We start from the raw sequence: 13,390 nt of genomic DNA, 5'->3' as shown, positions 1-13,390 counted from the left end.
TTCTTAGACCTTAGTATGCCTTAACCTGTTTAAATCAAGAGTTTCGTGACTTATTTGAAGGTAAATAGTGATTTTTCGATTAAACGATTATTTAAGTTTATTTTACTCTTGTTCTACGAGTTCCCCTCGATCTCAAATAATGGAAGAAGTAACCAAATGTAGATACATCGATTGCCTTGAAGCTCGGGAAAAAGAGCAAATACTTCACGAACTTCCCGTTTGCGATACGGGTCTCTGCGTGAGATGGTTGATCAACAGTGGTCACGTGGATCTAATTGGAAAAGATTTGGACGCTTTACGATCCATGAAATTTTTTATATGTAACAATCATTTTACAGAAGACTGCTACCTTAGCAAAGGCACTCTGAAAGAGAACGCGGTTCCCTCTCCACATTGGAGCACTGTTTCAAGAACATTAAAAACTTCAAAGGCGCGCCTGGTAAATACTCTATGATTCCTTCATTCTTCCTTATTTATTTTTGCATTAATTCTACTATACTCAGTGATTAAAGTACTTAACAATATCCTACATTTAAATGCATGTTCAAATTAATAATCCAGTTGCAAAATTTGTACTTTATCAACATAAAAGGGTCAAATAGTTGCATCATTGTATTCTTTTTTAAGCTTCAGAAAGTTCAGTTGAATGGTAAAGAGAACTCCATGGAAGAAGCACCAGTGAATCAATCTTCCGAACAAAATGGCCCATCTGAATTTGAAGTAGATCAGTGGTGTAGGACATGCGCTACAAAGAAACATAATCTTGTAAGTATGACAACCAAGGGAAAGGGCACAGAGATGAGCCTTCTGTCAAAACTGAAACTTTTGATAGAAATTGACGACGAGGATGCATTACCAACAAAGATGTGCAATGAGTGTGTCGACAAGTTGGAGCAGTCTTTCAAGTTTTTTCAGCAGATTTACGTAGCAGATAATACACTGCGTCATGTATTTCCAAATGCACGGTTAAATAGCATGCCCAGGAAGCCTCTTTATTCACTGAGTGAACATATGAGGCGGGAACAAAAGGAAAGAGAGAAGGAGAAGGAGAAAGAGGAAGAGCAACAGGATCAAACTCCAAAAATCACCCGTGGCGGTATCTTTCGACGAGGTCGGGGTAGACCACGAAGTCGAGGATATGGCGGGAGAGGTAGATCGAGGGGAAGACCGCCAAGTTATAGCACGATGGCGTTACGAAGTCTTAGTCTAAATGATAATAGAATTGTAAGCCCTACTTTTAGTCCTAAAAATGATGTTAGGACACCCGTAATTACGAAAGATGAACCTGAAAGCAAGGAAGTACTGGTGCTCGAAGAAGATGGCCAAAGTAGCACAGTGTTTTCATTACTTACGGATACATGTCGTAGTGATGAAGAGCTCGATTGGTCAGACGTCCTGAAAGTAATGAATCGTGAAGGATATCGATGTTCCAAGGAAGATGAGGAAAGACTTGAACCAAGTGTGGAAAAGAAGGAGCAGGCAGAGCAAGCAGTGGAGGCGAAGAACACGGAGAAGGTAGAAACTGTTGAGAAAAAGGAGGAAACAGAGCCACGACCAGAAGCGGAAATGGAAATGGAGGTCGAAGCTAAAACGGAGGCAGAGCCTCGTAGCGATGAGAAGGCATCTTTGGAAAACGATATTCGACGAATACGGTGCGAATTTTGTGACAAGGCATTCAAGTTTAGGCGTCAATTACAAGCACATTTATTAGCCGATCACTCTCAGTTTTCTGGATACATGTGTACGGACTGTTTGGCGTGTTATGAGAGCGAATCCTTACTTTCGAAACATCGGGCTCTGCGCCACGGAGAGCGAAGATATCGCTGTGAACATTGTCAAGAAGAATTTCTAGAAAAGAGAGTGTTGAGAGAACACGTAAACGAATGTCGACCGCACAATACTGTAGATTATCCGTGCAGTTCTTGCACAGAAGTGTTCACTTCTGAACAACATCTATTAGAGCACATGAAACATCACCCTGAAAGCCCAGTCGCTGAATCGTTTCAATTGAATTTAAGTGATTCAAAAAATGCTGATGAATTAGCTTCATTCTCGGAGGCTAATCAATTGGTACCAGAAGAGTCTACCACTGTACCTACACCTTCAGAAGCGAATGTAACTTTAGAGTCAAGTACAAACGAAGACGGTAATGTAACGTGTTCAAATAGTACAAGCGAGGCTAATACGGAGCAAAAACAGAGCAATGAAGAAGCTATTTGTCCAGATTGTAATGAAAAAATGAGCGATGCGATAGAATTAAGTATTCATCGTATGCGTCGTCATACAGTGAAGAGGAAAGATGCGACGTGCCTTCTTTGCGACAACAGAACTTTTTCTTCGGCAGAAGAATACGAACAGCATGTGTTAGATCATTGTAAACGATTAAGAGTATCGCCGTGATGAACTTTAATATATGTATTGCGTTACATCATAAAAGTGATTTCTTTCGATTCGTCATTGTTTGTTTGAATCTACTCCTACAGCGGCCGGGGAAAATTAGGTAGAAATATCAAAGATTGTTTAGGATAATGTTTTTAGAGTATTGATTACAACCAGCGCGTCGTGTATATTTGCGTTACGCTGACTTTTCAGAATTTCTTATTGCACAATATAAAAAATAAAACAGTTTTCTCAATTTATCTATGTTGTATATAATTTATCTATTTATCCCATCGAGATATACTTTGTGTTTATTTATAATTTACAAAATCACATTCCATCCTAATTCTATCAGCAGCTTTATTTTAGATAATTACTTTTAGAGTCAGTTTGAATAAAAGTCTTAACAATTCTACACTTAATTAGGTCTGCATAAAGTTTCGATTAAACTTTAAAGTGATTTTAAACAGTTAATTTATACGTACACGTGATTGCTACTGCGCATGCACGCAGTCATGCCATTATTTCTGCGCATGCACATAGTTGCGTTATTGCTACTGCTCATGCGCAAAATCACGTGGTTGTTACTGCGCATGGATGTTCTAACAGTTTCTCGCGCTTGTTCGGACGTGAATATCGTTAGTCAGTCGCGTTGCATTTTTGAGAAAAAACGTTTAATTTCTTATTATTTAACTCAATTTCGATTCTTATAGCTTCAGTGCGTAGTTTCTCGCGATTTTCTATAAAACTGTGTACGTTGTGCGATGGAAGGGACTCTAAAACATGGAAATACGATACTAGGTATGACCGTAGCATTTTTTGCTTTGAAAATTTCTCACATGTATTCTTTTTTTTTTTGAAGTTAAACAGTGATACATTAAATATTATACGATATACAATGTTGTTATACACAATTTTGTATAAATAGAGAAAATTTTTACATTCTAGCTTTGTATTATACGTATAATCAGCTTAGATAGTGACGTAGTGTTCCGTGCCGCGAGAATTTCTCACACTTATTTTATTATTACGTCTTTTTGTATACCGAATATAACTATTATCGTTTAATGCAGTTTTATACGGTAGCATATAACAATATCGATTTTCTGACATTTAATTTCGCCTGGAATAAGACGTAAATCTGTGACGTTTCAACTTTCTAAATTCGCACTTTTTCGCTCTGAAAATTTGTCATATTTATTCTTACGTTTTACTACTATTTGTGGGTTCTGGATATCGTATTATTATTGAAATGTTTAAAAAAAAGTTTTTATATGTTATAGGTTATTTATTGGAATCGAAGTGTATGTACAAGCGGAGTCAAGGAAAGTGAGTTCCTGTGTTAGTGAGTTTGGGCGTCAGAACATGAAGAATAAGGTAAGTGCATGTTATTTTGAAATTTTTTATTTGGAATTTTCAATGATATTTAAAAATGAGGTTTTGAAGTTTAATGTTCAAATATTTGAAACTTGATCATTTGTTTTTCGTTCATTTTGAAAACTGATAATTCTACAAGTCTGTAGAAATTAACTATTAATTATTTCTAAGAGTGTGTAAAAAACATAGATCTTTAGCCTATATACACATATACTAGTAGCACAAACGAGGTGTAAAGAAAATACGTCGTTTGTGGTAACAGTATATTAACTTAGCTTTTCCCCGAGAGATTATTAGAGACAATTTTTTTTTAGTCTTCTGTTTTATCATACTAAACAAGTTGCCTTTATAAGATTTTTTTACCATGCGAGAAAAAACTTATAGATGTCACTGGTAGTCGATTGTATTGATACTGGACAATGCATCGAAGTGCCATCTATCGAAGTCATACGGCTATTATTTAAACGAACCGACGATAGATGGCGCTTCACTACCGCAAAAGGTAAACCATTGCAACCTTCACTGAATATTTGCATTCGAACAAGACCATAATTATTTGCAGTGAGTGTGTGCACGGTTAAACTTGTACCACGTTTTCAAATTAAGTCACATGTTTCGAAAAATGAAACAGGTTTCATAGACAATCTTTTATTTTCTACAAAGGTGTGCTGTTTAAAGTTTGCGTAAGAAATACTTTTGCTATAAGTGAAGCATTGATTGTGAATCTACTAAATTGAATATTACCACACTCGTTGCTACGTAATTCCATTGATTAAACGTCCTTGTTAATTATCTTCTCTGAATATTAATTTCGGGCTTGCGAATAATCGGTCAAATTTTCCTCGTCCATCTTCGTTTCATTTTGATACGGATTTAAATTCCACGGAAGGGGATTAATCGTGGGCAGGGGATGGAGTAAGGTGTCGTCGGTATGTGCTTCAAGTTATTTTTATTAATCACCATCATTATCGTGTGTTACGATGTCGTCGTCATTTAGAAAAAACGCATGGGACCATACAAAATAACAATGCGCTTAGATTTTTCGTGGTAACCGAGCAACGTTTCGAGGTCGCGTTTCGATTTTCATCTCGCTCGTTTCCGTCGCTGATCAGTCGAAGGACCGCATCATCGACGGAGCCGTGAATCGTCGACAAACTACGGAACAGTAACGTTATCACATAACAAGACATTTTATTCAGTGTCGTCGGTTGTCTAGCTTCCCCTCTTACGTATGATTCTTCCCTTCTCTAGCTGAAACGCGATTACATTCGCCGTTACTAACGCGCATTCAACCGTTACGCTTATACGACCGTATCCTGCCACCTCGAAATAAGTGATTTTCCTCGTATTTAGTGATTGTTAATAATTATCACAGAAAGTTCGTAAAACAATGACCTTGACGCTCTTTAAATGCACGCATGTTTGTTCGGTGTGTGACGTTTGTTTGTCTCTTCGTATGCACGCGAGTGTGTAGGTGTTTGTCGTGTTGTCTGACGGCGTGTGGCACGTGTTGTGTACCGAGAAGCGTCCTTTTTATCCTCTACTTCTCTTTTAGTACAGGCTGCTTCTCGTTTTATCGTGTGAAAGAGAGTATACACAGTACGCGTGTTAGACGGAAAAGAGTTTTGTCACGTTGTCGTAAGTAGAGTAACAATAGATTAGCGTTTAGTATTATAATTAGCGGTAATAGTAGCGATACAATTAGCGATACGAGTACAACGGTACGCATTAGAGTAGCCTCTTTAAATTTGCAGCATTTAAAAATATTTAGTTACGCTATAATAGTAGAATAGTTTCTTTTAACTTTACGCGTAAAGAGGTTCCTTCATTTTAAGATCGTCGGTGCGCTGAACGAGTGAGAGGAAAAGAGAGGGAGACAGAGAGAGAGAGAGAGAGAGAGAGAGAGAGAGAGAGAGAGAGAGAGAGAGCGAGAAAGAAGGAGAGATAGAGATTGGAAAGATGCTTAATTAAAGTAGTCTCGTCGAAGAATATTAAGGTTCGGATTTTCGTACTTCTCTTAGAACCCTTACGTCTTGAAAATTGTTTTTCCTTGGTTTTAATATAATCGTCGTAGAAAGTCTACAAAACCATTTGTCTCAGACAACGATATAATCTCACGAATGAACACAAAACTCGTCAATTGTCCGGAACGCTTGTCCATTCAGACGAGAAGCAATAATAAGCGGCGAGTTAAAAATTAAAAGGAAAAGAGATTGCATCAACGTCGTAAAATCGGAGATCGAGATATTAAAATTTCGATGCAGATGGTGTGCTCGGATCCATCACAGCTTCATGACTTGTGCATTCTCTTATTACTCTTTTACGAGAAGCGCTTGTTTTATCGGCTAAGAATTAAGTTTCAAATGGGAAACGTAAATCGAAATATTTACGCGAAGTAAAATCGGTTCATTTCGACCGAAAAAGCGCGTTTATGTTTATTCACCGCGCCTTGGAAAGAGAAATTTCGTTTTTTCGCAGTCGATACGCGCAATCGACTTCAGATTCCTTTCTTTCTCATCTCGATCTCTCCTCGATTTATCAGTAATCGAATATCTATGAGAGCGACTCCTCGGCGCTGAAAACACGCGGGAAATAGATAGTACTCGATAGAATGCAAAAATTCGGAACTGTCGGCCTCTGGGGCGTATCAGTGACTTTTCCCTTTCCCCTTTCTTTATCTCTTCTTTCTTTTCTTCTTGCCTCTCTGTTACCACGCGTTTCACGCAGCACTGCCGCCCTTCTTTCCCGTCTTGTACCACTGACAATTTTTCGAAGAGAGGAGACTCTATTTCGACGAAGTTCCACTACGAGAATTTTACATGGAAAGCATCTAGAAATTTCATTAAGCGAAAATCGATTTCTTACCGTTATTATCCTTCTTGAAAATGTAAAAATCACTTAAGACGATCTTTAAGTAGGTGACTCGCTTGTATATTAACAAGTAAATTTAACACGGTTTGCTTTAATTAAGACTGATTTCTGCTATCCGTCCAACTTGGGACAGGCTGTCTGTCAAAGTATTTTTTCAACGTTTTTTATTTCTTTGTGGAGGTATTCAGTAATCGACTGCTATTAGAATTATTAGAGGTTGAACGTATCTTTCCGGCCTAATCTTATCGACGATTGCCCGAAGTTGGTTAAACGAATAGCGAGAATCAATCCTTAATCGTTTCCAACAGTATTTCCAGTGCTTGCGCCTTATCTGCCGATTCTACGGCGAGATTTCAAAGGAAATCGATGATTCTTAACCTCGGCACAGCCGTCTCCTTTTGGTAGTTGACGAATATTTACTCTTTCGAACACATTTCAGTGATACACTTAAAGTTACGCAACGTGAAAATCCAGTGCCCGAGTAAAATGCAATTTTCCGTCTCAGAAGTAGTGTATACTAAAAATACTTCATAAAAAGGATACTTATCGAAACGATTACAAAATTTATGTTTTATCTTTGGATTGTTTTTTTCCCCTAACTAAAAGTAAATTGAATCACGTCGGAGATACGACAATGATAAGGAGGTTAAAAATCGCCGATACGTTGGCTGAAGCGACCAACGACGGTCTTCTGGCCTTCTGTCAACGACAAAATCCTTTCTATCGAAACGAATAAGCGACTAGAGGTGTGCCCCTTGCGGGCGAACTTAAATCGTCTAGTTGAATGAAATATAGTACTACTGATAATTCGACTAGATATAATAAGCCAGACGTTCTGGAGAGATCAATCGATGAGAGACCGTCGTAGTTTCGCGTTCGACCAGACCAACTTTCGGTTCTTATATTATATCGTATCATCCTGATTCCATCCGATATGAACTCTTCGAAGTCGCTGCTCTGCAAGAGGACGACTCGTCCATCGCCAGCTTCATCGGCTCTTATCGTTCTCTATTTCCTTGCTCTCGAAATCAGTGTTATCAACAACAATAACAAAGTTATTCGATTATTGCTAGTGTTCAGGTGAAGTTGTAGGCTGCGCTCGAACCGTGTTCGACGCGCCCCCAGCTATTTTCTTCTCTTCTCGCGTCCGTCGAAGCAGACGCAGTTTATCTGTTCGACCTTCTCCAAGGGCATCTTAGAAATTCAGACTTTTCGCTTCGACCACGGGGGTTCATTTGTGCCGTTATCGTTTGCGTATCGTTCGAGATCTTTGCTCGAGAGATTGTCGCGCATCACGCATACGGGTACGTTACCTTGTCGCAGACACGATTCTAAGTCTATGCGTTTCGATACAAATGTAACTTGTTATTGTACTAGGAGGTATTCGTCTTGGTTAAAATGTTGAAGGTTCCACGAATCACACGAAAAAGAACGATATAGGATTTTTGTAACAGCCGGAGCCTGTTTTAACTCTATCTAATATTACTTACGATTTTCATTTATCTCCTTCTTTTTACTAAAATTTGTAAGATAGACGAATAGTCTACGATCTAACGCGACCATTCGGTTGCACGAACGACGAAGGAAGTTCATTTTTTTCAAACACTTCACAGAAAACGTATTCAAATATGCGAGAGAATTTTATTAAGAGAATATTGGTTTCCGTGTTTCGATTTTCTATACCCTGCCCCAGAAACGGTATAAACGGAAATAAAACGAAGACAGAGGGAGACATAAAAGGCAAAGTGTGATGGGAGGAATATTGACAGGTTTCAGACTCACGTTATGTGTCAGATTCTTCAAGATTTTATGCGCGTAACGCGATATTAAGCGCGCAGGATGTCCTCTGTGTGCAACAAGTGATAAGAACAGCTCCTAAGAGTTAACAGACACTTTCTATCTGTCACGCGTTTTGCCTCTACGATCGATCAACCTTAAGCATCTCTTAGAAGCAGCAGCAATGTTGGAAAATATAATCCACGATATCAGAGTGGATTTGTGGCAAAGACGAAAGAAAAGGTCCATCGCTGACCAGAGGAATTCGAAAAGTCGTTGATCTCCTGAAAACTCTCCTTGCAATTTTCTCGATCGACGTTTGATGGAGCATTGGATCAGGTTGAACAGCTCTTAGACCGTCTTATTCCTTGGCCACAGTGCTTGCACGCCAGGGATACCCAAACCACCTCGTTCTAACTTATATCGAATAGATTCGTAACGATAAGCGTGTTCACTGTGGATTTACCCTCGATAGCTATACCATTTTCCCAGTCGAATTTTCTCTAAGTATTTTTCTCCCAGGACACATGGTGAATTTTAAGCGCTCTCAAACTTCTGTCGAATATTCTATCCCAAAAACCAATCGTTCGGTGAGTAACATCGCACAGTTATTACCATCCAGAATTCCTTGAGTCAGCTAATACAGTTAGAACGCAGCGTAAGGAAGGAATCCTCTCTTTCCGCTGTAGAGTGAAAGAAAAATGTTCGCGTTCTAATTGCGCTGCAGACAATAATTTCCAATTTAGTTGCCTCGGAGGAAGAAAGTTGCTCTGGAGGTCTTTATCATTGAGAGATTTTCGGTAGATTTTCCCTGGCGAGCTACGATCGCGCTCAGAATAAAGCAACAGAGCTACTCGAACGTGTTTCGCTTGACGACGAGGGCTTCGAAATCTCCACGAAAAGAAGGGAAATAGGCCAGGCTGTAACGACTACCGCGATCGTCGATTTTCCCGGTTCAGTCGCGCTTTTCCTTGCTACAACCGCTTACCATCGATTTACTCGACCGTTTCCCTACCGCTGCATGTCGTTGTGCTGGAATTTCTCTAAACCATCGACGCGGAAACGGCATCACGGTCGCGTCACTGGCGCGGAAACCGAGTCTCTCGTTGATTTACCTTCTAATCCCGTGAGAATTAGAGCGATCCCTAATCTTCCATCCGTTTTTTCTCGCTCACTGAACACTCTAGCGACTATTTCCGATTAATTAACTGCAAGTCCCTGCGTGCTCCATCAAAGCAGAGTATTCTTTTAAATGGAACACAGGAGCACCAAGGACGCAACTTTTCAAAGATATAATATCCAGCCGGGTGAATGTGTATTTCTAATAGAAAGGTATCGAGAATACGTCAAATGAATAACAGTCGAATAGGGATAAGGCATGCATTTAGATTGAACGAATGGAGGAGGGAGGGGATAGAGGAGAAGAAAGATAACATCGAACCCATCCGAGCTAGTATTTGCGATCGAGATATTCGTGAATCTTCGCGAAGTTTCGATACGAAGATGCTGAGGAAGGAAAAACAGTGGGAAGTTTGCCAATATCGAGAGACTTTTCGATGAACGTCACGCAGAGAAAGCAAAGCACAGGGGATGCCATGAAGACCGCGCGTGCCCTATTCACGCGGATCAGAGTTTGGTTGTTAAATATTTGATGAAGCTGATAGGTAACTCCGATGAGGAACGATCACATTGGCTGAAAATAGAACGTGTACAGAGTAACGCTATGCCAATTTTTTAGACGAACTAATTTATAAATCAACGTGCATGAAATTACGAATTTACGAAGACTCGTCTGAAAATTTCGATCTCATTGATAAAAAGTTGGATTATAGAAAACGAATGTCATTGCAGAATTCAACCTTCCCTATTCTCGAAATTCAGTGTAACGCTTACTCGAGCGGAACGTAATTGAAATTATTATCCATGTCAGAAGGATACCTGCTCGTTGGAGTAACATTACGCAGTCGGCTGATCGCGCAGCTGATTCGAATAATTTCCCAGATGTGGAAGTGGTAGCGGTACGAAACTGTACGAAGTCACTGTTGCACGAAACGACGCAAGTTTTGGTCGCGAGAGGTAATACCCTGAATCGAGAAATTCGGTTGGTCGGGTTAGAAGAAGAGAAGAAGCGTGCAAGTAGTCTGGGAAATTACGCGTGAAAGAAATTCGGTTCGATCTGTGTTCCCAGTGTCCTTTCATTCCCGAACTTTACCAAGCGACCTTAATCTCGAGGGTACACAGAGGGGCACACTGGCTTAATCGCCCATCATTTTCTGCCAGCCATATATAATATAGAGCCGTGGACGTAATCCTCCGAAAAAGTGTGGACGATCGATCGGTTGGATATTTGGAGAAGGCGACGGGGGCGAGATTTCTCGAAAAAGAGCGAGCAGCGTTGCCAGCGTAGCCAGCGTAAATCACGGGAGCTATGAGATAGAGAGGAAAGTTTTGGGTGGTCTAGACCAAGCGGCACGGCGAACGTGAGAGTCCACTGAGCATTTACCCTTTCTGGGAAGTTCCGCGCGAAGAAACTGGCACGTTTTCGACGGCTGTTAGTTAGGCAAACTGCGAACCCGTGATCGATCGCGGCCCTGCGCCCCATACAAAGGATAACTTTCGTCAACTAGACCAGAGCTACAAGTTACAAGGAAGAAGCTCGAACTTTGCAACCTTCGTACTGATTTTCTAATGGGCCGAGGTATTTTGTAATAGGATAAAAGAAGACTAAGAGCAGCCTAATGTATCGTTTAAGAACAATTCTACGGACATTTATATCTACATCTCTGCCACGGTGAAATTGAACAAACGTAGCGTAAGATTGAAACGAGAAGGTCAGGGTTGCTCGTGTTTATGCAAATTCGATGCCAGAAATAAACTCGTTTTCTTAAAGAAATTTGCTTGCAGCCACCTACATCGTAGACTGGAATCGTTCATTATTTCATTCCGATTCTGCGCGGCGCTGTAGGGTAGAATTCCAGAGAAAATGTGTCCACAGAAATAGATTGCGGTTGACGAAACGGTCGGGCATAAAATGTAACTATTTTTGATCCGAATGATTTATTCTTAATTGAACGATAGTCTCTTTAACGTCGCTCGGGTACATTTCTGCGCGACAATTTATAGACGGGAGAAAGAAGAGAATGGTGGAAGGGTGCGGAAGAATTTATAGCTGAGAACCGGAAGAAAATAGCTCTGTTAACCGTGTTACAAATTAAGAAGACGGAAAAGAATGCTACAAATTTGATCGTAGAAGAAAAGAAGCCGAGGGATTGCTCGACCTGCGCTTTAGAGACAGAGACAAAGGAAGGAGACTAAGTTCGACAAAAGAAACGAAGCTTTAGTTCCAAAGCTGGAATTAGGAGGAGCGAAGGAGTATGAAAAAATGCGCTGCAAATGGCGGGCACATATTTTCGTTTCGTTGACACTGCAGACATCCGCCCAGGGAATTATTTCTAGGGCGCAGGAACGCAAAATTGATTGCTATTCCTGGAGATGTAGCACATAATAAATAGCCATCGTCCTGTTTAATTAACCCCTCTGGGGTAAGTGCGTTTCATTGTCGACTAAATGACGAACACGCGAAATTCTTTTGAACTGAAGCTCAGAGCGGATTTTGCAGAAAAGGGGCTCGTCCTGACACACTTTCTGCCAATTAAATGGCTCCAAGCATTATCTACAATACAGCTTCATGTGTTATCTGTGACATCATAGTCAGAATTAAGATCCTTTGATCTTGTCATAAGCGACTCATGCCTTTAGGAAATTAAACCCTATTATGAAGTAATAGTGACGTACGAACATAGAACATTATCTATACGAAGGTAGCTAATGACACACCTGCAATAAATAGAAAACGAAAAGAACGCAGCTGGTTGGTGAAGTTGATACTTTATAGAATGTGGAACGGAATACAACATAGAAGACTAAATAGTGGAACAAGGCTGGAAAGCGATACGAGCTCCGAAGCGGGAAGCACGTTAACGAGCCACGGAGGCGCGTGCTGCGACTGCGAATATTTCGTTACTTTTCAATTAACAAGGATTGCAAATTGATTGGCCCAGCTATGATATCAAATTTCTTCTACAATTTTTTGCTCCATAATCGATTTCCGTGGGATTACTTCTGAAATGGCTGATTCATATTTCGGGCTTGAACAGCTGAAATCGAAGTCAGTCGAAGCTCGACTACAAGCATCTCGAATGATGATTTTGGTGTCCAGAACGAGCACCTGGTTTCGTTTTTCCACCAGGACCGTGTCATACCTCGTCTATGCTCTTTCGTCGCGAGAGCTGCTCGCAGAAAAACGCGCCAGTTTGCCGCTTATTCCCGAGCGAAATGAAACTGCTACGATCCAGCTCCACGTCGTGCGCGATTGCTTTTTTCGATGGTTTTTCTATTCTCGTGAGGCTGTCGCGCAATCTGCACGTCCGCCCTGTTCATTTAAACCGATTTGATTAACACTTCGCTGGCTACTTTGGTAGCCCAGTCTGGCAGATAGAAAGTATGCCTGAAGGAGAATGGAACGAGGAAAATTTTGGGACGATAGAGTGACAGTGGATTCGACTAAGAAATAAAAAGGAGAATAGTTTTTGCTCTCGTCTTAGCAGCGCCCATGACTCCAGATATGAATGTTTAACGAGACGAAGCTTGGCTAAAGTGTCAGTCTATCGACTGATTCCTTGAGAAGGCAGCGAGCCTCGGGACTCTAAATACGTAATATTGCCGAGAAAAACGTAATATCGTTGGTAGCGGGTTCGGCTCTGAAAAATTCATCCTGTCTGTGTCGGCTGAGGACGTGTCCGTGGAAACGGCATCCTACGCCGTTCGGTTCTTCCTTCGTCGAGGATATTATGCGATTCCAGCGCGCGATTTGGCTCTTCTTTTCTCTCCCTTCTCGTCGCTGCGCAGTCTCGGGTCTTGGGAAACTTTCATCGCGCAAATGGAAATGAAATTCTCCTCCGTCTCGTGGAAGTGGAAGGAAATATGG

The 13,390-nt window shown here is 40.7% G+C and overlaps 1 protein-coding gene across 1 annotated transcript; it reads left to right on the top strand.

Moving 5' to 3' along the window:
* The first annotated feature begins 79 nt into the window (after positions 1 to 79).
* On the top strand, positions 80 to 2,639 carry LOC143184016 (uncharacterized). The gene is made up of 2 exons (XM_076385942.1): positions 80 to 439; positions 628 to 2,639. The coding sequence occupies exons 1-2, from the start codon at positions 140 to 142 to the stop codon at positions 2,398 to 2,400; spliced, it is 2,073 nt and encodes a 690-aa protein (XP_076242057.1). The 5' UTR covers positions 80 to 139; the 3' UTR covers positions 2,401 to 2,639.
* Positions 2,640 to 13,390: the final 10,751 nt, after the last annotated feature.

The sequence above is a fragment of the Calliopsis andreniformis genome, chromosome 2 (genome assembly GCF_051401765.1).
Source record: "Calliopsis andreniformis isolate RMS-2024a chromosome 2, iyCalAndr_principal, whole genome shotgun sequence".
Classification (NCBI taxonomy): Eukaryota; Metazoa; Arthropoda; class Insecta; order Hymenoptera; family Andrenidae; genus Calliopsis; species Calliopsis andreniformis.
Note: the sequence above shows the minus strand (reverse complement) of the source record. Positions and strands in the feature narration are given on the sequence as shown.